We start from the raw sequence: 25,454 nt of genomic DNA on the forward strand, positions 1-25,454 counted from the left end.
CAAATCTAGGCTCGCGAGGGCGCAAAATGCTTTTTTTATTGCGTCATTCTTGGTGCAAAATATTTTTGGCGCGAAGTTGCACTGTTGATGGCGCAAGTTTCGTCATTTCCGGTATCTTTATGACACTAGTTGTTTTGACGCAAATTGTGTCGCTTCCTGGTTATAGTTTTGCACCAAAAAATGTAATACCTTTTTTTGCGTTGTGCGTCATTCTTAGCGCAAAAACCCTCTCCCTCTATTGCTTGCTGTTTTCATAGTTTTTTTTTAAAGCTATTAAGCCTGCTTTTGTTTTTCTTTACTGAAACTGTTGCATTGTGGAAATTTTATATTTTGCCTAATGTTATTTTTCTTTTTCTGTTACATTTTGTGAGATATTTCATTCTGATTCTGACTCTGATGTTACTGTAGAAACTATGATGCCCTGGAACACAATTCTACAAAGCTAAGTGTGTGCTTTTTATTATTAAACTGTTGTTATTTCTTCAGTTCAATTATGTGGCATTTGTTGAAAATCTGTGTTTCTATATGTATGACATTTACTGTTTTTTACAAATTCAGTTCTTGTACTTGATTTCATTTGCAAGCATTACATATATATTACGTATTTTCAAAATTGTTTGAATTCATTTAATTTTGTTCTGACCGACAGCATACTTAAGTTTATTATACTGATGAAGGTTTCTTTGTCTTGTATCAGACAGTTTGTTATAAATTCTCCTTATTTGTCATTTGAACATTTTTTTATGTTCTTTATTAACCCTTTCACTGCTAATGACGGCTCTGAGCCGTCACAGAGTTTCTCACTCTGGTGCTAATGACGGCTCAGAGCCGTCATGAGCACTCTCCCACCTTAAGGGAGATCTGGGGGCTCCTAACCGCTCCTACCCCGGCGATCGTGCCTGTAGAATGACAGGCATCGCGGGGGCTTCACGTGATGCGTGGTGACGTCATGCGCAATGACGTGATGACGTCACTGCGCAACTTTATTTATACTTAACAATGTTATGTATAGGAGGAGGGGGCATAATTAGAAAATATTAGCACCCAGGTGGGAAAGTGCTTAGCACTCAAAGGTTTAAGGAAATCTTTATTATTTATAGCCTTTAGGAGGAGTCCTATTAAAGGATTACTGTCTTTAGCTTTTCTTAGGCAAAACTCACCCAACATTAAACATTGCAATTATAAATTAAATAAAATCTACCTTTTCATTTTCAAAAACGAAGCTCCCTTTAGCCGAAAAATAAACTTTTATTTCATGCCACTGACGTCACGTTAACCAGCCCTCAAATGTGGGCCGTCTAAGCAATAACATTCTGGCCAATCGTATCCCCAGTATTAACATGTAATTAAAATATAATTTAGTCATTAAACGCATGCGCAATCGTTTTCTATTAGTATCGCATGCGCATATTGCGGCATAGAAGCCGACAGCAGAGAAAATAACGCATGCGCACACTGCGCAGCATACTCATCTGAAGCTGGATCAACAGAGAGTGTCTTCTTAGCCCTAAGACGGTGACGTTGCCGATGACGTTGCGTGTAGTCGCGCATGCGCATTGTGTCCGTTAGTCGCCATGTTCCAACTGGAGTTGTCCTCCAGGATTGGAATACAGTTAGTGAGTATAAATACGTGGGTTTGGAAAAAGGTGAAAATTATTAAACTGATATATTGCAAACGACAAAGATTTGAAATAGGATGTAATTTAAAAAAGTAATTATTTATTGGTATACTATTGTTAGAACACGAGTGAATATTTGACTACAGTGTCCCTTTAACTATCAGCCAGATTACAAGTTTTGCGTTATGAGTGGCTCGCTAATAACTTGCAAGTTATTTCCACTGCTCACCTTTAATAGCGCTGTTATTACAGGTTTGCAAAAACCTGACGTTTGCAGGCAATATAGCTGCGTTGAGCTCCATACCGCACACAAATACAAGCGCTGCTTTGACATGCTCGTGCACGATTTCCCCATAGACATCAATGGGGAGAGCCGGCTAAAAAAAAAACTAACACCTGCAATGACGGAGCATAAAGCTCCGTAACGCAGCCCCATTGATGTCTATGGGGAAACAAAATGTATGTTTACACCTAACACCCTAACATAAACCACAAGTCTAAACACCCCTAATCTGCTGCCCCGACATCGCCGGCACCTACATTACACTTATTAAACCCTAATCTGCCGCCCCCAACGTCGCCGCCACCACTTTACTAAAGTTATTAACCCCTAAACCTCTGGCCTCCCACACCACTAACAGTAAATAAATATATTAACCCCTAAACCTAATCCTAAGTCTAACCCTTACCTAACCCTAACACCCCTAACGTTAATATAATTAAAATAATTCTAAATAAAACTTACTATTAAAGGGACAGTCTACACCAGAATTTTTATTGTTTTAAAAGATTGATAATCCCTTTATTACCCATTCCGCAGTTTTCCATAACCAACACAGTTATAATAATATACTTTTAACCTCTGTGATTATCTTGTATCTAAGCCTCTGCAAACTGCCCCTTTACTTCAGTTCTTTTGACAGACTTGCAGTTTAGCCAATCACTGCCTGCTCCCAGATAACTTCACGTGCACGAGCACAGTGTTATCTATATGAAATACGTGAACTAACACCCTCTAGTGGTGAAAAACTGTTCAAATGCATTCTGAAAAGAGGTGGTCTTCAAGGTCTAAGAAATTAGCATATGAACCTCCTACATTAAGCTTTCAACTAAGAATACCAAGAGAACAAAGCAAAATTGGTGATAAAAGTAAATTTGAAAAATGTTTAAAATTACATGCTCTATCTGAATCATGAAAGTTTATTTTGGCCTAGACTGTCCCTTTAATAACTAAATAATTCCTATTTAAAAATAAATACCTGTAAAATAAACCCTAAGCTAGCTACAATGTAACTAATAGTTACATTGTAGCTATCTTAGGTTTTATTTTGATTTCACAGGTAAGTTGGTATTTATTTTTACTAGGTAGACTAGTTAGTAAATAGTTATTAACTATTTACTAGCTACCTAGTTAAAATAAATTCAAATTTACCTGTAAAATAAAACCTAACCTGCCTCACACTACCACCTAACATTACACTAAAATTAAATAAATTAAATTTAAAAAATACATTTATGTAAATTACAAAAAATAATAAACACTAAATTACACAAAATAAAAAAAGAAATGATCAAAAATAAAATGAATTACTCCTAATCTAATAGCCCTATCAAAATAAAAAAGCCCCCCCAATAAAAAAAAACCTAGTCTACACTAAACTGCCATGAGCCCTTAAAAGGGCCTTTTGCGCTGCATTGCCTCAAAGAAATCAGCTGTCTTACCTGTAAAAAAAAAATACAAACAACCCCCCAACAGTAAAACCCACCACCCACACAACCAACCCCCCAAATAAAATCCTATCTAAATAAACCTAAGCTCCCCATTGCCCTGAAAAGGGAATTTGGATGGGCAGGGCATTTAGTTTTTTTTTACATTGCCCAAAACCCTAAGCTAAAAATAAAACCCACCCAATAAACCCTTAAAAATACCTAACACTAACCCCCGAAGATCCACTTACAGTTTTTGAAGACCGGACATCCATCCTCATCCAGCCGGGAGAAGTCTTCATCCAATCGGCAAGAAGTCGTCCTCCAGGCGGGCAGAAGTCTTCATCCAGGCGGCATCTTCTATCTTCATCCTTCCGATGCTGAGCGGGTCCATCTTCAAGACATCCGGCGTGGAGCATCCGTCCCAGCCGTACACTGAAGGTTCCCTTTAAGGGACGTCATCCAACATGGCGTCCCTTGAATTCCGATTGGCTGATAGAATTCTATCTTTATTCTATCAAATAAAGAAAGCAAGAAAACGAAGAAAAATTTATAATAGGAGTAAAACAGAAAGTTGTTTAAAATTGCACGCTCTATATGAATCACAAAAGAAAAAATTTGGGTTCAGTGTCCCTTTAAGTTTTATTTCACAGATAAATTTGTATTTATTTTTACTAGGTAGTTAGTAAATAGTTAATAGCTATTTACTAACTAATCAACCTAGTTAAAATAAATACAAACTTACCTGTGAAATAAAAATAAAACCTAAGATAGCTACAATGTAACTATTAGTTATATTATAGCTAGCTTAGGTTTTATTTTACAGGTAAGTATGTATTTAGTTTTAAATAGGAATTATTTAGGTATTGTAATTTTTATTTGGAATTATTTTAATTAGGTTAAAGTTAGTGGGGGTTAGGGTTAGGGTTACGTTAGGGTTAGGTTTAGAGGTTAATAACTTTAGTATAGTGGCGGCGAGATTGGGGGCAGCAGATTAGGGGATAATAAGTGTATGTAGGTGGCGACGACATTGGGGGCAGCAGATTTGGGTTAATAATATTTAACTAGTGTTTGCGATTGGGGAGTGCAGCGGTTTAGGGATTAATATGTTTATTATACTGGCGGCGATGTCTGGAGCGGCAGATTAGGGGTTAATAATTTTATTTTAGTGTTTGCTATGCGGGAGGGCCTCGGTTTAGGGTTTAATAGGTAGTTTATGGGTGTCAGTATACTTTGTAACACTTTAGTTATGAGTTTTATGGTACAGCTTTGTAGCGTAAAACTCATAACTACTGACTTTCAGGTGGCGGTACGGATCTTGTTGTTATAGGCTGTACCGCTCACTTTTTGGCCAAACAGGCAAACTCATAATACCGGCGCTATGGAAGTCCCATTGAAAAAGGACTTTTTGAAAGGTGCAGTAGTTACGTTGCGTGACGGCCAAAAAGGTGTGCGGTACAGCTATACCTACAACACCTGTAATACCAGCGGAAGTGAAAAAGAGCCATAACGCTGCTTTTTCACTCATAACGCACAACTCGTAATCTAGCTGTCAGTTTTTAATCCTTTTCAAAACTGGATTTTAAGATTCTTTTGCTCTTGGGGGCGGAGCTTGGCCATGCTGGGACATGGCTGCGTGTTAGAAGAGCTCTGAGCAGATCCAGCACAACAAAGCCGGTGAAGGCTAGAGAAACTGCACAAAATACCACAGGACACATACCGGACTATGTGAGTTACTACCGGACAACTTGGGAGACGACCCACGCTATAAAATAGTGATATCCGCATCAAACTTACTTCTTAAACGGCAGATGCGGCCGCCATCTTGGATGCCATTCGGTGGAGATTTCAGGAGCTTCGTGGAAGCTTTCATATAGAACGGAACCACTGACATAATAGATGTGCAACTCAATAATCAGATAAGTACCAGAGACGACATTAAGCAACAATAATAACCGGTGCAGGGGAAACGATCTAAACTAATGACCATGTTATCTTAAACTGCCCTTACACAATAACAGCTAAAAGAATAACGCATTATGAGAGGGCTTATAACAGTTATGTTTAAAAGGGGATAAAGAGAATATTACTTACCTAACACTTGAATAGACAAGCCCCACAGGACTTCCTAAAGAGTATATACTGCTTTCTGTTTTAACTACAAGAACTTTATTACCGCAAAGTTAAATCACAGGTGGTTAACTGATCCTTACTGTACACTATACAAACATGGCGATGAGAAGGAATACCAAATCTGACAAACAAAATAAATTGTCCTCTACACTCACAACTTCAGTTAGCACATTTTTTCAAACACAAGAAGCTACTATAACTGCACAAACAGAAGATACTACAGATAGAAGCAGCATTCTTCCTGCACCAGAAAGTACACAGATTGCAATCTCTCCTGAATATGCATCTCAACTTGAAAGGGACATTGCTAATTTGCCTACTAAGGCGGATTTTCAATCGCTTAAAGATCTGATCAAATCAGAATTATCAGCTATGAAAAAAGAAATCGCTGAAATGGGTAATAGAGTGATAGAGATGGAAGATATGCAAGAGACAGCTAACGAAATTATAGATACGATCACAAGAACTACAACTACACACGACATTCAAATTGAGGAGCTTCAATTGAAGATAGAAGATCTGGAAAACAGAAGATTATTTTGCTCTTGAGGTTTTTTTCCTATGCAATATACTATTTGTATTATATTCTAGAGAATGTTTATCCTGATTCTCTTGGGACTGTACTACTATTTCTATAGAAATTGATACTTATTTTCAGGATTCTTTAGAAGTTTTTAATATAACCTTGGTAGAGCATATTCATGTACTGTTTATATTTTAGCTCAGCTTTATCTGTGGCTGACATTGCTGTTTTCTCAACCTTTGTTGAACAGTTAGTATAAGCAGTTTCAGATTCTCAAGTATATAACTCTGTTTATTTACTTCAGATATAATCATTTAATTATGTTTACTGTATCTATTATTATGATTTTGAATATATTTTATTATCTCTATCTTGATAAGATGATAATTTATTTGATTTCTATTTTCTCCACTATTGTTGGAAGTCTAGAACTTTTTCTGCCCTACTTTAAGTCCGCTGATGTAGATCAGTTGGTGAATGTCCTGACTACAAATATTGTTCTAGATCCAAGGGTCTCAGATTCATATTCCGGCAGGGTCATTACAGCCCTTTGGCCTTTTGAGGTCAATTTATTGTATGCCATTTATTTGAGTAATAATAACTACTGTTTTTTCTCAGCTGCTAATTTGGTTAATTCCGGGTGTAAGCACTGAAAAGCGTTTTGTATCCTTTTGGGAGAAATACGCGCTATACTAGTTATTAGACTGCAGGAAGGTGCGGCTCTCTATCCAGTCATTCTGGTGGGGGGCAGATTGAATTGTTTTTGGATGTTATTTGGATGATATTTTGGTATTAGCTTAATCTTTTCTTTTATTAAGATTGACAGATAGCTCAGCATGCTAATGCACTATGCTGAGCCCTGTAGCAACCTGAGGGTTGCAGATTTGATTCCTGGCGAGGTCCATTCAGCTTTTCATTCTTCCAAGGTTAATTAATGAGCAGTGTTTAAGTTCCTTATGGGTAATTCGACGCGCTTACAAGTTCCCAATACATACTTATGAAAGAGCAGTATTCATATATGTGGATCTTTCTCTTTTGGAATCTCTTTTGAATCAACTAAGTTTTGTTTATTCCAAACATAGTTGGAGGATTTAATTTACCTAAGAGTTTTGTGACTCCTCAGACAAGGGTCACTTCTTTTTGGGTTTTTAGATGGATTCTGTGTACATGCCTTTGTCTTTATCAGACAAAAGTCAATTGTATTTGGCATTAGCCTGTTTTACTTACAGTCTGGAACATTTCTTTCAGTGTCTATGTGCATGAAAGTTTTAGGTCTCATAACTGCAGCATCGGGCATGGTTCCCTTTGCTCGTTTTTCTTCTGAGATCTCTTTTTGCTTTGCATACTGAATCTATGTTACAGGGTTTGTTTTCAGATATCACAGTTGATATTTTTAAATCCTAACACTCTTTTCTCTCTGTTTTTTGATGATCAGTTTATCATTGTTATATTCAGGGGGTCTCTCTTTGTTCATCCTTCCTGGACTGTATTCTTAATGGATGCAAGTCTTGCCGGTTGGGGAGCTGTCTGAGTGTCTTTGACAGTACAAGGGGTTTGGAAACTTTAAGAGGCGAGGTTTCCAATCGATATTTTGAACTTCGTGCTATTTTCAGAGCTCTTTCAGGAGAGATTTTTTTCTTTCACACAATGTCACAATTGTGGCATATGTCAATCATTTTATAGGGACTCGCAGTTCCTTAGCATTTAAGAAGTATCTTGAATACGTTCTTTACATCTGGGAGAGTGGTACCTCGTATACAGATGTGTTGTCTCAATTTCCTAGGTACCTTTTCAGGTCTAGGCAACCTCAGGTGGAAATGGCGGATACTTTAGCAGTGTCTTGGTTTTTGCAACCTAACTACATCCTTCCGCCTCTGTTTTTTTCTTCCAAAGGTGTTCTTCAAGATCATTTTGGAATAGTCTCATATGTCTGATAGCATCAGCATGGCCTCTTAGGTTTGGTATGTGGATCTTGTTTGGATGTCCAGTTGCCATCCTTGGCCACTTTTTATTTGGCTAGCCCTCATGTTTTAGGGGCTATTTTTTCCATCAGGATTTCAAATTTCTAATTTGAAGGTTTGGAACTTGTTTAGTCATAGAGGTTTCTCTGACTCCGTTTTTTATCACTATGTTGCAGGCTTATCAGTCTGTTTTAAAGAACATTTATTATAAGGTTTGATAAATCTATATTTTATGGTGTTCTTCTCATAAATTCTCGTGGCATTCTCTTAGAATTCCTACAATTTTACAGTTTCTTCAGGATGATTTGGTTTACGATTTGTCTATAAGTATTTTAGAGACACATCTTTGACTTTTCTGTTTCTTTTTATAAGAAAAGATTCCTAGTCTTCCTGACATTTACTGTTTTGTTCAGATTTTGGTTCGTATCAAGACTGTTATTTTATCAATTTCTCCTCCTTGGAGTCTTGAATTGTTTTTTAAGGCTTTACAGGCTCTTCTGTTTGAGCCTATGCATACTTTCAATATTAGACTATTTTCTTGGAAGGTATTGTTCATTTTTAAACTATCTCTTCAGCTAGAAGAGTTTTCTGAATTGTCTGCTCTCTCTTGTCAGTCTCCTTTTTCTGATTTTTCATCAGGATAAGGCTGTTTTGCTTCTTCATTTAAATTTATTTCTAAGGTTGTGAATTCTTACAACTTTAATAGGGAAATTGTTGTTCCTTCCTTGTGTCCTAATCCTAAGAATTCTCTGGAGAGATGCTTACATTCTCTGGATGATGTTCAAGCTTTGAAATATTATTTTGAAGCTACTAAAGATTTCAGGAAGACTTCTAGTCTATTTGTTATCTTTTCTGGTTCTAGGAAAGGTCAGAAGGCTTCTGCCATTTCCTTGGAATCTTGGTTACAGCTTCTGATTCATAACGTTTTTTTGGAGGTGGGTAAACCACGCCTCAGAGAATCACAGCTCATTCTACCAGATCATTCTCCACTTCTTGGGCTTTTAAGAATGAAGCTTCAGTTGATCAGATTTGCAAAGCAGCAACTTGGTCTTCTTTGCATACATTTACGAAATTCTACCGATTTGATGTGTTTGCTTCTTCTGAAGCAGTTTTTGGTAGAAAAGTTCTTCAGGCAGCTGTTTCAGTTTGATTCTTCTACTGATGTTTTAAGTTTTTTCTTTAAATTATGAGAAAATCTTATTTTTTGGTGTGTGGATTTATTTTTTCAGCGGAAAATGGCTGTTTTTATTTTATGTCTCCCTCTCTAGTGACTCTTCTGTGGATCACCACATCTTGGGTATTTCTATCCCATACGTCACTAGCTCATGGACTCTTGCCAATTACATGAAAGAAAACATAATTTATGTAAGAACTCACCTGATAAATTAATTTCTTTCATATTGGCAAGAGTTCATGAGACCCACCTTTTTATGGTGGTTATGATTTTTGTATAAAAGCACAATTATATTCCAGTTCTTTTTGTATGCTTTTTACTCCTTTTTTCACCCCACTACTTGGCTATTCGTTAAACTGAATTGTGGCTGTGTTGAGGGGTGTATTTATAGGCATTTGAGGTTTGGGAAACTTTGCCCCTCCTGGTAGGATTGTATATCCCATACGTCACTAGCCCATGGACTCTTGCCAATATGAAAGAAATTAATTTATCAGGTAAGTTCTTACATAAATTATGTTTTGCTAATCACCTGTAATATCACAGACCTACATGTATTTAAATGCATGATATATTCCTATTTAGTATGAAAGACACTAGGGGCAAGACTGCAGCAAACATATACAGTACATATAAAAGCAAGTCAACACTACAATATCAATTATAAGGGTTATTAGAGTAACCCTACAGTGCAATAACTAAATGAACAGATAAATAATGGCTATAAATGCTAATATCTCTACATGTGCCATGTAGACAAACCTCCTTTGTGATGTAGTGACTGGCCTTGGAGATTATTTGTAGATGTGTGCCAAATAAATTTGGACATTTTACCTGGAAATCTGGGGATATAACCATAGGCTCCATTATATAGAGCTTAAATAAATCACAGAGCACTTGATGTGGTGTTTTTAATATATTTAACAGTTTGTTTTTCTATTTGTTTGTAAGGAATAAATAACTTTCACAATGAAAAGTGCAAATTGGAGGTCTTTGTGCAAACATCATTATATATCCTTTCAATATCTTATTATATACACTCATTCACAAAAGGCTAGTAGGTGAAAATGTGTTAATTACACATTTGACTGCTAGCAAACAGTGAGTGTTTATTACATAAGATAACTGTATTACATACTGACTGCTAGCTAACAGTGACTGTTTATTACATGAGAGAACTGCATTAGATACATACTGAATTCTAGCTAACAGTGACGGTTTATTACATTAAAGAACTGTATTATATACATACTGACTGCTAGCTAACAGTGACTGTTTATTACATGAGATAAATGTATTAGATACTGTACATACTGACTGCTAGCTAACAGTGAGTGTTTGTTACATAAGAGAGCTGGATTAAATACATACCGGCTGCTAGCTAACAGTGAGTGTTTATTACATGAGAGAACTGTATTAGATACATACTGACTGCTAGCTAACAGTGAGTGTTTGTTACATAAGAGAGCTGGATTAAATACATACCGGCTGCTAGCTAACAGTGAGTGTTTATTACATGAGAGAACTGTATTAGATACATACTGACTGCCAGTTAACAGCGACGGTTTATTACATGAGAGAGAACTGTATTAGATACATACTGACTGCTAGCTAACAGTGTTTATTACATGAGAAAACTGTATTAAATACATACTGACTGCTACGTAACAGTGAGTGTTTTACATGAGAGAACTGTATTATATACATACTGACTGCTAGTTAACAGTGAGTGTTTATTACATGAGAGAACTGTATTAGATACATACTGACTGCTTGCTAACAGTGTTTTACATGAGAGAACTGTATTATATACATACTGACTGCTAGTTAACAGTGAGTGTTTGTTACATGAGAGAACTGCATTAGATACATACGGAATTCTAGCTAACAGTAACGGTTTATTACATTAAAAAACTGTATTATATACATACTGACTGCTAGCTAACAGTGAGTGTTTATTACACAAGAGAACTGTATTAGATACATAATGACTGCTAGCTAACAGTGAATGTTTGTTACATAAGAGAGCTGGATTAAATACATACCGGCTGCTAGCTAACAGTGAGTGTTTATTACATGAGAGAACTGTATTAGATACATACTGACTGCTAGCTAACAGTAGCGGTTTATTACATGAGAGAGCTGTATTACATATATACTGAGTGCTAGCTAACAGTGGCTGTTTATTACATAAGAGAACTGTGTTAGATACATACTGACTGCCAGTTAACAGTGATGGTTTATTACATGAGAGAGAACTGTATTAGATACATACTGACTGCTTGCTAACAGTGTTTATTACATGAGAGAGAACTGTATTAGATACATACTGACTGCTAGCTAACAGTGTCTGTTTATTACATGTGAGAGCTGTATTAGATACATACTGACTGCTAGCTAACCGTGCCTTTTTTTACATGAGAGAACTGTATTAGATACATACTGACTGCTAGCTAACAGTGACTGTTTATTACATGAGAGAGCTGTATTAGATACATACTGACTGCTAGCTAACAGTGAGTGTTTATTACATGAGAGAACTGTATTAGATACATACTGACTGCTAGCTAACAGTGAGTGTTTATTACATGAGAGAACTGTATTAGAGCGAAAAACAAGCATTCTGTACCAGTAAGTGCACCTGCAGCCAATTTTTATGTGTGCTGTTTTTTACTTTTTTACTCAACTGAATAAATCTACATGTTTTAACTGTAGGAGCCGGTCTGGGTCTTTACTTTTTAATGATAACTGTATTAGATACATACTGACTGTGACTGCTAGCTTACAGTGGCTGTTTATTATATGACAGAAATGTATTAGATACATACTGACTGCTAGCTAACAGTGAGTGCTTATTACATGAGAGAACTGTATTAGATACATACTGACTGCTAGCTAATGGTGAATGTTTATTACATGAGAGAACTGTATTAGGTACATACTGACTGCTAGCTAACAGTGAGTGTTTATTACATGAGAGAACTGTTTTAGATACATACTGACTGCTAGCTAACAGTGAGTGTTTGTTACATGAGAGAACTGTATTAGTCACTGTTAGCTAGCTGTCAGCATGTATCTAATACAGTTCTTTTATGTAATAAACAGTCACTGTTAGCTAGCAGTCAGTATGTATCTAATACAGTTCTTTCATGTAACAAACATTCACTTTTAGTTAGAAGTCAGTATGTATACGTTTATTGCACGAGAGAGCTGTATTAGATATATACTGACTGCTAGCTAACAGTGAGTGTTTATTACATGAGAGCACTGTATTAGATACATACTGACTGTTAGCTAACAGTGACTGTTACATGAGCAAACTGAATTAGATACATACTCTCTGCTAGCTAACAGTGTCTGTTTATTACTTGAGAGAACTGTATTAGATACATGCTGACTGCTAGCTAACAGTGACTGTTTATTACATGAGAGCACTGTATTAGATACATACTGACTGCTAGCTAACAGTGCCTTTTTTTACATGAGAGCTGTATTAGATACATACTGACTGTTAGCCAACAGTGACTGTTTGTTACATGAACAAACTGTATTAGATACATACTCTCTGCTAGCTAACAGTGCCTGTTTATTACACAAGAGAGCTGTATTAGATGCATGCTGACTGCTAGCTAACAGGGAGTGTTTATTACATGAGAGAACTGTATTAGATACATACTGTCTGCTAGCTAACAGTGTCTGTTTATTACATGAGAGAACTGTATTAGATACATACTGACTGCTAGCTATTAGTGACTGTTTATTACATGTGAGAGCTGTATTAGATACATACTGACTGCTGGCTAACAGTGCTTTTTTTTACATGAGAGAGCTGTATTAGATACATACTGACTGCTAGCTAACAGTGACTGTTTGTTACATGAGCGAGCTGTGTTAGATACATACTGACTGCTAGCTAACAGTGAGTGTTTATTACATGAGAACTGTATTAGATACTGTACATACTGACTGCTGGCTAACAGTGAGTGTTTATTACATGAGAGCACTGCATTAGATACATACTGACTGCTAGCTAACAGTGAGTGTTTATTGCATGAGAGAACTGTATTAAATACATACTGACTGCTAGCTAACAGTGACTGTTTATTACATGAGAAAACTGTATTAGATACATGCTGACTGCTTGCTAACAGTGACTGTTTATTACATGAGAGAACTGTATTAGATACTGACTGCTAGCTAACAGTGAGTGTTTTAAATGAGAGAACTGTATTAGATACATGCTGACTGCTACCTAACAGTGAATGTTTATTACATGAGAGAACTGTATTAGATACATACTGACTGCTAGCTAACAGTGAATGTTTATTACATGAGAGAACTGTATTAGATACATACTGACTGTTAGCTAACAGTGACCGTTTATTACATGAGAACTGTATTAGATATATACTGACGGCTAGCTAACAGTGAGTGTTTGTTTGTTACATGAGAGAACTGTATTAGATACATACTGACTGCTAGCTAACAGTGACCGTTTATTACATGAGAACAGTGTTGGATATATACTGACTGCTAGCTAACAGTGAGTGTTATATGATCATAAAGATAATGCTAACAAGTGCCCTTTCTTTTCTAGCTTGGGTTGGATCCTTAGCCATGGGAATGATTTTCTTCTGCTCTCCGGTTGTGAGCATCTTCACCAACAGACTGGGCTGCAGGATGACATCATCCGGAGGTGCCGCACTGGCTTTCATAGGATTACTTTGCAGCTCCTTCACCACGTATGTCACTCAACAGAAACTTTTTAATACCTCCCTATATACAACCATACAGATGTCTGCTTTTTGTATGTGTTTTGCAGCAGCACATATAGCTACACACACATTTAGACCCCATACAGTACTCTCATATATCATTGTTAAAGGACATTAAACTTTTTCAATTTTATATATATATAAAAATATTCCACTCTCAGGATTTAAGTGAAAAAAGTCGGCTTTTATAGATGACGTTTCAGGTAACCTAAGTCCCTTTCTTCAGATCAAAAAACAGTTTTTTGATCTGAAGAAAGGGACTTGGGTTCCCTCAAACATCATCTATTAAAGCTGACTTTTTTCACTTAAATCCTGAGAGTGCATTATTTTTGGTAACTATTCTTTTGGCTATATTTGCACCTAGGTAGCTGCACCAGGAGGGAGGATTCGTCCTAGCTAGAATGTGTGTGTGTATATATACACATATATATAAACACACACACATATATATATATATATATATATATATATATATATATATATATATATATATACTGTATGTGTGTGTGTGTATATATATATATATATATATATATATATATATATAGTCCAGGGTGTGTGCACTCTCACAAACAGTCTACAACTACCAGGTTGCTATAAAATTGTAATAAAATATTGAAATAAGCACTCACTGGACTTCCGCCAACTGTGACAGCAAAATATTCTTTAATGTGACGTTTCGGGACACAAGCAGTCAGATGAAGGTGACTGCTTGTGTCCCGAAACGACACATTAAAGAATATTTTGCTGTCACAGTTGGCGGAAGTCCAGTGAGTGCTTATTTCAATATTATATTTATATATATATATATATATATATATATATATATATATAATGTATGTATGTGTGTGTGTATATATATATATATATATATATATATATATATATATATATATATATATATATACACAGTATATAAAACACAGAGAAAGAAAGTCCAGCACTCACTTGCAAGCTCTCAGCTAATTTTAAAAGCAAAACTGAAAGAGTTAGTTACTGCATCTGGCCAAATGGGACAAGCCCAGGTACTACGTCAAGGTCTCTCCCAAAACCTGGGTCCCTAATACAGCCATACAAATGCAAGCTCTCAATTAGACACACTGGAAACAAGTCAAGGCTTCACAAACTTATATATTTACCCTAAAGAAATACAAAACATGGAAGGGGTCTGCACTCTTAGACTGGACTGGGTACACATCAAATGACCCTGCAACATGCTCAGCCCTGGGTGCTCAATAGCACTCTCAGGAAGCTGTGCTGTCCCCATAGTCACATGTCCCCATTGTCCCATTTGGCCAGATGCAGTAACTAACTCTTCCAATTTTGCTTTTAATCTTAGCTGAGAGCTTGCAAGCAAGTGCTAGACTTTCTCTGTGTGTTGTATTAATTTATTTTCTTCTTTAAAGGAAAGAGTCCACAGCTGAATTTATTACATTTGGGAAATACAGAACCTGGCCACCAGGAGGAGGCAAATACACCCCAGCCAAAGGCTTAAATACCTCCCCCACTTCCCTCATCTCCCAGTCATTCTTTGCTTTTTACAAAGCAAAGAATGGGAACTGAACTAAAAGTAAGGTCTGAAATTGATATACCTCCTTAAAGGCCTTGTCAAAAAATATGTATGTGGGTCACTTCAGTACAACACCCACCATCAATACCAAAGTAAGATATATTAAAAACCTTAACTTGTATATAACACTCTATTTTAGAAGGTACTAAGCAAATATAGAGCCATATATTAAGTGACTATTAGCTATTACCAGATCTATAAATAAGTCCAGATTAAGTATAGCTACAATATAAGGTGGTTATCTACCATATTTTATGAGGGGATCCATAGTATAATGTTGAACAAGCTTAACATTAGGCCAAGTTAAACAATTTCATTATACTGGTGATCATAACACAACCCCAGTAACAGCAACAAATCAACTTTATTTGGACTATAAGATCTATATATACTGCTGGTAATCAGCGTTGACAAATTTGGCTGCCTACCTTTCTTCACTCAAGCGAGGCTACTATCTGTCACACTTGAAGGGCCGTGTTCCTGTTCCACGGCATAGATTCCAGTAAGAACGTTTCATTTTATTTCGATATGTGAATGTAATGTTAACAAAATAAGGTAGGGTCCCAGTGGGACTCCTTTTATCGTAATAAGGAATTATGGGTTAATATCTCCTGAGGGGGGTTATTGAACAAGGGGGGACTAATTATCATGTTTGTTATATGGTTATATCTGCAAATGTGTAGCTATACTTAGGCTCATGGCCTTTACGGAACATAACAGCCTTCTTTAATGACGCAATCTGTGAAGATTGCGCGCCCTTTTCGTGACTGGCACGGTGCACCTTGTGACGGGTGCGGTTAAGTTGTTTCTCACTTCCGTATGCTGACTGTGTGCGACTGAGAGAGTCTTGCTCATGGGTTGCCTGGTTCACAGGAAGTGGTGAGTGCCCCAGCCATTGGGGTGTTAAAGGGTGGCAGTTAGTTTTTTGTCATTTTTGTAATTCCAAGATTATGGAGGATTCTGATATGCGAGACACGGATGCCTCGGATATGGAGGATGTGTCTTTTGATGAATATGAAATGGCCCGGGTAATCAATGCCCATCAGTTACGTTCCGATTGCCGTTGTAGAGTACTCTTTTCTCCCAAAGCAGGGAGCTTAGAGTGCGTTGAGCTGTCCACCTCCGAGGTTTTCATGACCCGTGAAGCAAGTGCCCCAGTCCATTTCCCGGCTACACAAGCAGGTGTCCCTATGGCCTTTACTCCTCCGTAGCGTGGCTTGTTTCCCCCAGAGGTTACGGCACGGTTCCGCATGGCCATTTCTATGGCACTGAATCATTTATATCTCCCAAGTGAAATATTTCTAAGATACTGTCCGTGTTCCGTTAACCAGGGCCCGTCGAGTGTGGCATCGCCCGATTCAGTTCGGTCTTCTGGGGAAGCGTTGGTCCCTGAGGCTTCAGTTATAGGCTGGCTCGCCTTCGTGTTCTTTTAAGACATGTTTTGGAAAGTCCTAGCGGGCCTTAGAAGCTGGCCTTAGAAGCTGGATGGCAAAATGGATATGAAGTTTGGGGATGATCCTTCGAGACAAATTTTCTTGGACCTTGGGCAGTTCTAGAGTGCCCTTATACCAGGCAGGTACTGGTCGGATACTTTTTCGGCTGTACCAGGGTTCATGTCACCCTCGTGGTGCTGATTAATCCTGCTGGATTCTGAATGTCACTTAGCCTATTCTATGGACTCCGGGCTCGGATCCTACCGAAGTATGAGGTCTGTTGTTGTTTAAATGCAACCCCTCTGAACGGAGGGTTATGAGTATCATTCTAGGTTGGTTGTTCGGGCTTCTCACCTGGGATACGGATCTGTTTGTGCAGACGTCATCATGGTTCTCAGAACCGTTATTCCATTCTTTGGAGTTGAGAGATGTGTGTGACCTATGTGGTCTGGAGTGATTAATATTTTGCATTTTCACTCTATGTTCTTCCGGACGCGGACTCTTTAGCCTATTAAGCATTTTATTGTGGTTGGAGTTTCCTTCCTTCCCGCCTTGGGTGGATCATATGGTCTGGATGCGCAGGCATGTTCTTCCTCTGCTCAGAGTTGTGTTAATCTAAGAGTTGGTCTGCAGGGGTTCCCTGCCTTTTGTGGCGAGCTGCGAAGCTCCAGAATTTGCCTGCTTAAAGAAGATTCTTGGAAGATAGTTCCTTCAAGGATCTTTGGCTGTTGTCTCTTCCTATACCCTTGGTCTGACCATGGTCTCGACATTCGGGTGTCTTTACGTCCTCGTTGCAACTGTAGCCTTGTGGCTTGTCAGTGAAGAGGTGAGGTCGGTTTTGGAGGGCTGCCCTTCTGGGGTCAGGTAGTTGACCATTTATCCTCGATGCTCCATTAGGGGTTTTGTTGGCGGTGTCTTAAGTTCAATTCTCTGGAATGGTGAGCAGGGTACAGGGTTTACGCTGTTCCTGTAGACTCCAGGTATCTAATCTAATTCTCTTCTCTTCTAGAGCGGGGGTTGGGTCCTCCGGGTTTGAAGTTACCTTAGTATTTGAAGCGACCTGTGGGTCCTTGGTGTCTTGCCTTGTAAGGGTCTTTTCCCTTCTTGCGTTTTTAGAATCCTGGAAGGGGAGTTGCTATGTAGTGACTGGTCCCTCCTTTGCTGCAGCGGGAGGCTGAGGGTCTGATCCCTAGGGGGCTCCTGCTATATGTTGGATTCTGATATATGGATGCTGAGGGTTTGAGGGCCTTCTTCCCATGGGAAGTGCCACTTGTTTATAGAGAAGACAGCCGTGTAGGGTGTTTCGTACCCGAGCACAATGTCTATCCTGACTCATGGTAGCATGCCGTTTGTAGTAACGGTCAGCGCTCTAATCGAGGGCTAGGTTCCTTCGTTGACCCTTCCTCTCTCTTCCGGAGGTCTGGGACTCTTGTCTTTGTTCTTGACTAGCCTTTTTGCTTGGGACCATTATCCTGGAGGGGAGATTTGGGGGTCGGTTACTCTATGCAGGGTTGACCGTTTTCTTTGGAGTCGGTTCTCTCCTTTGTGGGAGGTCTATGAATGTCCTCCTCTTTTCCACTGGCGTCCGGTGCTGGGAGGGGGCGGTCCTTGGAGCCCGATATTTGGAGGGCTGTGTGCCCCTGGAAGGTTTGCAGTTGAATCCAGCTACAGCTATTTCACTTTGAGGGTGTAACCAGCTACAGCTAATTGCACTCTGACTGGGTGTTAGCAAGCTTTGAAATGCCTTTCGGTGTTTGGGTTTAGCAACGGTGAGTCAGCTTCCTACCTGGAAGCTGGTTATTGGGAGTTCCTGTTCAGATGGTTGAGATTCTTTTTGGAGAACTCTTTACTAGCTGCCAGGATAGTTATCCTATTTCTGCTCTCTCTGCTGTCTATCTGGCAGGTCTAGATCTAATATGAGGCAACAGGGAACTCATGATTTTCCTGGAGTACCTCTTGGTATGGTACAGGGTCAGGGATATGAGGATGTTCTTCGAGTCCTTTTTGGGACATCTTTTTCTTCGATCCTTGTGTTTCTAGGGAGTTCGTCTCTCTGGGCGTTGCTTTTGTATGACAACCCTGGGTTGTTCTATGTTCTGCAGAGTGGAATGATCCTTTGGATTTTTCATGAGAATCTGTTCTCCTTTTTGGGGGGCAGATATCGGTCCTTTTCTTGGCCGTGTAACTTCATGGAAGTCGTGATCTGCGGGGCTGACTCCTCGAAGGTTGTTTGGGCTTGACGGACTCTGGGACTGAGTGGTTTTTAGTTAGGCTTTGCTGGCAGTGTAACTAATGTGCAGTTAACTGGGCTTCGGGTTTTCACCCGTGTCGTCTATACTTTTTTTTTAGGGTGTTGAGTAATCAGGCTGTGGTGCCTTTCGAAAGGGGCCGCCTTTTGTACCCACCCGTTGTTTGCATTCAGTGTCCTCTAGCTTGGGTATTGTTTTCCCAAAAGTAATGAAAGCAGCTGTGGACTCTTCCCTTTTAAGAAGAAAAGCATAAATTATGCTTACCTAATAATTTCATTTTCTTCTGAAGGGAAGAATCCACAGCTCCCGCCCATGTTTTGTCTATGAGGCGGCTGTTTTGTTCTGGCACCTTTTTTCACCCTGATATTTCTCCTACTGTTCCTTGTTCCCTTTGCAGAATGACTGAGGGAAGTGTTTTCCAAGCTTGCTTGCTTCATTATTAACAAAAACAGTTAGGGTTAAATAAGGTAAAGGACACTTATCTTGGGAGACCGATCGCCGTGGTCCACACAGCGTAGAGCTAGCTTGCTGGTTCGAAGTTCCTGCACTCAGCGTGGAGGATATCGGTTTAGTGAGCTGCTATAAGTAAAATTCAAACAGAGGCTGCGCTCCCAAAAAACTTATGATTAGAACTCATTAAATATGAGTAAACATTTGACACAGCACTTGCTGACTGGTATAGACACTATGCACAAAGCACTTTAGTTAAAAAATCACATAGAAAATTTATTGAATGAATGATTAAAAAGTTCATACAGGAGCTGTGCAAACACAGACACTCACGGCAAGTTGAAAGACAGGGGAGCAAGTGACGTCATCTGACGCTTTTCACGCCAGTTGGGGCTTTCTCAAAGATAGTTTGGGAAGTGACCATACAGGGATTAAATAGCCGTTACTAGCTGCGGTCACTCCCACAAACCAATTGACGTGGTATTGTTGTTGTAGCGAGTAAGGACATGTCCGAGCCAAGTATTGACAGCTCACGGATCACAATGTTTGTAGCGACCAGACTCGGTCTGAGGCATATTTAAATCTAAACATTGTCCACACTCAACAACTTCAATACCATACACAAACAGAAAAAAGAGACATATACAGCCTGTTATACTCAGTGTGTACACTTAAGAGACACCGCTAGTGATTAAAAAGTACAAAAGCATTGAATGAATACAAAAAGACTTGGTAGGAACAAAAACTGGTACAACTTTGCCATTATTAGAAATGGATACATAGTGATATTAAAGGGAGGATACAACAGTCAAAAAGGGGAAGAAACTGTTATATTTATGTAATAAGACACAAAGACATTAGATAAAAAAGGCAATGGAAAGATAAGTAAAAAAACACAGTTTGTTCATGTGAGGAGAGATATGTTTACACGGTACCATTCTCAAACAAGTCAAATAATGACATATATATTTTGTTGGCTAGCAAAGAGTTCCAGAGCAAACCGGGTCATAGTCTGACTATGGATATAGAATCGTCATTTAATGGATTCAGTCACTTTCAAAGCCACAAAAATTCATATTCCCTGTTGTATATTTGCATATTACTTAAATACTTTTATTTCAGTGTATATCTGTTAGTTCATCTATACTCTGTAAGTCAATACTTACAAAATCCTATCCTATGTGGGCGAGACTCAAAACCTATATGGACATTTTAGATCATCACCTTATGCAACATACTCCCTTTGACAGGTTGATACACAACTATTCTGAATGAAATAGTCTGTAAATCAGACTCATTATGATATAGGTTTTGAGTCTCGCCCACATAGGATAGGATTTTGTAAGTATTGACTTACAGAGTATAGATGAACTAACAGATATACACAGAAATACAAGTATTTAAGTAATATGCAAATATACAACAGGGAATATGAGTTTTTGTGGCTTTGAAAGTGACTGAATCCATTAAATGACGATTCTATATCCATAGTCAGACTATGACCCTGTTTGCTCTGGAGCTCTTTGCTAGCCAACAAAATATATGTCATTATTTGACTTGTTTGAGAATGGTACCGTGTAAACATATCTCTCCTCACATGAACAAACTGTGTTTTTTTACTTATCTTTCCATTGCCTTTTTTATCTTATGTCTTTGTGTCTTATTACATAAATATAACAGTTTCTTCCCCTTTTTGACTGTTGTATCCTCCCTTTAATATCACTATGTATCCATTTCTAATAATGGCAAAGTTGTACTAGTTTTTGTTCCTACCAAGTCTTTTTGTGTTCCTACCAAGGCTTTTGTACTTTTTAACCACTAGCGGTGTCTCTTAAGTGTACACACTGAGTATAACAGGCTGTAATATGTCTCTTTTTTCTGTTTGTGTATGGTATTGAAGTTGTCGAGTGTGGACAATGTTTAGATTTAAATATGCCTCAGACTGAGTTTGGCCGCTACAAACATTGTGATCCGTGAGCTGTCAATACTTGGCTCGGATATGTCCTTACTCGCTACAACAACAATACCACGTCAATTGGTTTGTGGGAGTGACCGCAGCTAGTAACGGCTATTTAATCCCTGTATGGTCACTTCCCAAACTATCTTTGAGAAAACGCCAACCGGCGTGAAACGCGTCAGATGACGTCACTTGCTCCCCTGTCTTTCAACTTGCCGTGAGTGTCTGTGTTTGCACAGCTCCTGTATGAACTTTTTAATCATTCATTCAATAAATTTTCTATGTGATCTTTTAACTAAAGTGCTTTGTGCATAGTGTCTATACCAGTCAGCAAGTGCTGTGTCAAATGTTTACTCATATTTGATGAGTTCTAATCATAAGTTCTTTGGGAGCCCAGCCTCTATTTGAATTTTGCTTCATTACTAGCCTGTTAAACATGTCTGACACTGAGGAAACTCATTGTTCAATTTGTTTAGAAGCCATTGTAGAACCCCCTCTAAGAATGTGTCCCAATTGTACTGATATGTCTATAAATTGCAAACAGCATATTTTGACTTATAAGAATTTGGCATTAAATGATTCTCAGACAGAAGTAAATCAGGTTTCGCCATCTAGTTCTCCCCAAGTGTCACAACCAGTTACGCCTGCACAAGTGACACCAAGTACTTCTAGTGCGTCTAATTCTTTCACCTTGCAAGATATGGCTTCAGTTATGAATACTACCCTCACAGAGGTTTTATCTAAACTGCCAGGGTTGCAAGGGAAGCGCAGTAGCTCTGGGTTAAGAACAAATGCTGAGCCTTCTGACGCTTTAGTAGCCGTATTCCAATATTCCCTCACAATGTTCTGAGGTAGGGATGAGGGATTTGCTGTCTGAGGGAGAGATTTCTGATTCAGGAAAGATGTTCCCTCAGACAGATTTAGATATGACGGCATTTAAATTTAAGCTAGAGCACCTCCGTGTATTGCTCAGGGAGGTTTTAGCTACTCTGGATGATTGTGACCCTATTGTCGTTCCAGAGAAATTGTGTAAAATGGATAAATATTTTGAGGTTCCTGTTTACACTGATGTTTTCCCGGGCCCTAAGAGGATTTCGGACATTGTTACTAAGGAGTGGGATAGACCAGGTATTCTGTTCGCTCCCCCTCCTGTTTTTAAGAAAATGTTCCCCATTTCTGACACCATAAAGGACTCATGGCAGACGGTCCCTAAGGTGGAGGGAGCTATTTCTACTCTGGCTAAGCGTACAACTATACCTATTGAAGACAGTTGTGCTTTCATTGATCCTATGGATAAAAAGTTAGAGGGTCTCCTAAAGAAAATTTTGTTCATCAGGGTTTTCTTCTTCAACCTATAGCGTGCATTGTTCCGGTAACCACTGCAGCTGCTTTTTGGTTTGAGGCTTTAGAAGAGGCTCTTCAGATGGAGACCCCACTAGATGATATTTTGGAGCCAAGTCTCACACGGACTTAGTGTTGGCCTTTCTAAGATCTCATGGGTGGAAGGTGAACGTGAAAAAGAGTTCTCTTATTCCTCTCACAAGAGTTCCATTCCTGGGAACTCTGATAGATTCGGTGGACATGAAAATATTTCTGACGGAGGTCAGGAAAGCAGAGATTTTAACCACCTGCCGAGCTCTTCATTCCATTCCTCGGCCGTCAGTGGCTCAGTGTATGGAGGTAATCGGACTTATGGTAGCGGCAATGGACATAGTTTCGTTTGCTCGCTTGCATCTCAGACCACTGCAACTATGCATGCTCAAACAGTGAAATGGGGATTATGCAGATTTATCTCCTCCGATAAATCTGGATCAAGAGACCAGAGTCTCTCTTCTTTGGTGGTTGTCACAGGATCACCTGTCCAGGGGAATGTGTTTCCGCAGGCCAGCGTGGGTTATTGTGACGGACGCCAGCTTACTGGGCTTGGGTGCAGTCTGGAATTCCCTGAAAGCACAGGGTTTGTGGACTCAGGAGGAGGCCCTCCTACCGATAAATATTCTGGAATTAAGAGCGATATTTAATGCTCTTCAGGCGTGGCATCAGCTGGCTTCGGCCAGATTCATCAGGTTTCAGTCGGACAACATCATGACTGTAGCTTATATCAATCATCAGGGGGGAACAAGGAGTTCCTTGGTGATGATAGAAGTTTCCAGGATAATCCGATGGGCAGAGACTCACTCTTGCCATCTATCAGCGATCTATATCCCAGGGGTGGAGAACTGGGAGGCAGATTTTCTAAGTCGTCAGACTTTTCATCCGGGGAAGTGGGAGCTCCATCCGGAGGTGTTTGCTTAACTGGTTCAGCTATGGAGCACACCAGAATTGGATCTGATGGCGTCTCGTCAGAACGCCAAACTTCCTCGTTACAGATCCAGGTCAAGGGATCCTCAGGCAGTACTGATAGATGCTCTAGCAATACCCTGGTCGTTCAACCTGGCTTATGTGTTTCCACCATTCCCTCTCCTTCCGCGTCTGATTGCCAGAATCAAACAGGAGAGAGCTTCGGTGATTTTGATAGCGCCTACGTGGCCACGCAGGACTTGGTATGCAGACCTGGTGGACATGTCATCTCTGCCACTGAGACGGAACATTTTGATTCAAGGTCCATTCAAGCATCCAAATCTAATTTCTCTGCAACTGACTGCTTGGAGAATGAACGCTTGATTTTATCATAGTGGGGTTTCTCTGAGTCGGTCATAAATACCTTGATTCAGGCTTGAAAGCCTGTCACCAGAAAGATCTATCATAAGATATGGCGTAAATATCTTTTTTGGTGTGAATCCAAAGGCTACTCATGGAGTAAGATCAGGATTTTGTCTTTTCTCCAAGAAGGATTGGAGAAAGGATTGTCCACTAGTTCCTTAAAGGGACAGATATCTGCTTTGTCTATTCTGTTGCACAAGCATCTGGCAGATGTCCCAGACATTCAGGCTTTTTGTCAGGCTTTAGTTAGAATTAAGCCTGTGTTTAAACCTGTTGCTCCACCATGGAGTCTCAATTTAGTTCTTAAAGTTCTTAAGGGGGTTCCATTTGAACCCATGCATTCCATAGATATTAAACTTCTGTCTTTTAAAGTTCTATTTCTAGTTCCTATCTCTTCAGCTTGAAGCGTTTCTGAACAATCTGCATTACAATGTGACTCGCCTTATCTTGTTTTCCATGCTGATAAGGTGGTTTTGCGTACCAAACCTGGGTTCCTCCCTAAGGTTGTTTCTAACAGGAATATCAATCAGGAAATTGTTGTTCCTTCTCTGTGTCCTAATTTTTCTTCTAAGAAGGACCGTCTGTTGCACAACTTGGACGTGGTTCGTGCCTTGAAGTTTTATTTGCAGGCAACCAAAGATTTTGGCCAATCATCTTCTTTGTTTGTTGCCTATGCTGGAAAGCATAGAGGTCAAAAGGCTACGGCTACCTCTCTTTCCTTTGGCTGAAAAGCATCATCCGTTTGGCTTATGAGACTGCTGGACAGCAGCCTCCTGAAAGAATTACAGCTCACTCCACTAGAACGGTGGCTTCCACATGGGCTTTTAAAAATTATGCTTCTGTTGAACAGATTTGTAAGGCTGCGACTTGGTCTTAGCTTCATACCTTTTCCAAATTTTCCAAATTTGATTCTTTTGCTTCTTCGGAGGCTATTTTTGGGAGAAAGGTTTTGCAAGCAGTGGTGCCTTCCATTTAGGTTCCTGTCTTGACCCTCCCTTCATCTGTGTCCTAAAGCTTTGGTATTGGTATCCCACAAGTTAGGATGAATCTGTGGACTCTGTACATCTTGCAAAAGAAAACAGAATTTATGCTTACCTTATAAAAATTTTTCTTTTGCGATGTACCGAGTCCACGGCCCGCCCTGTCTATTCAGGACAGATAGTATTTTTTATGTAAACTAAAGTCACCTCTGCACCTTATAGT

The 25,454-nt window shown here is 39.1% G+C and overlaps 1 protein-coding gene across 2 annotated transcripts in view; it reads left to right on the forward strand.

Annotated features, from left to right (window-relative positions):
- Positions 1 to 25,454, forward strand: part of SLC16A2 (solute carrier family 16 member 2) — a 561,439-nt gene that overhangs the window by 395,509 nt on the left and 140,476 nt on the right. For both annotated transcript variants that reach the window (XM_053699209.1, XM_053699208.1), the window contains exon 2: positions 13,712 to 13,856. In XM_053699209.1, the coding sequence (XP_053555184.1) occupies positions 13,712 to 13,856 (145 nt within the window). The remainder of the gene's footprint in view (positions 1 to 13,711; positions 13,857 to 25,454) is intronic.

This window comes from Bombina bombina, chromosome 1 (assembly GCF_027579735.1).
Source record: "Bombina bombina isolate aBomBom1 chromosome 1, aBomBom1.pri, whole genome shotgun sequence".
NCBI lineage: Eukaryota > Metazoa > Chordata > Amphibia > Anura > Bombinatoridae > Bombina > Bombina bombina.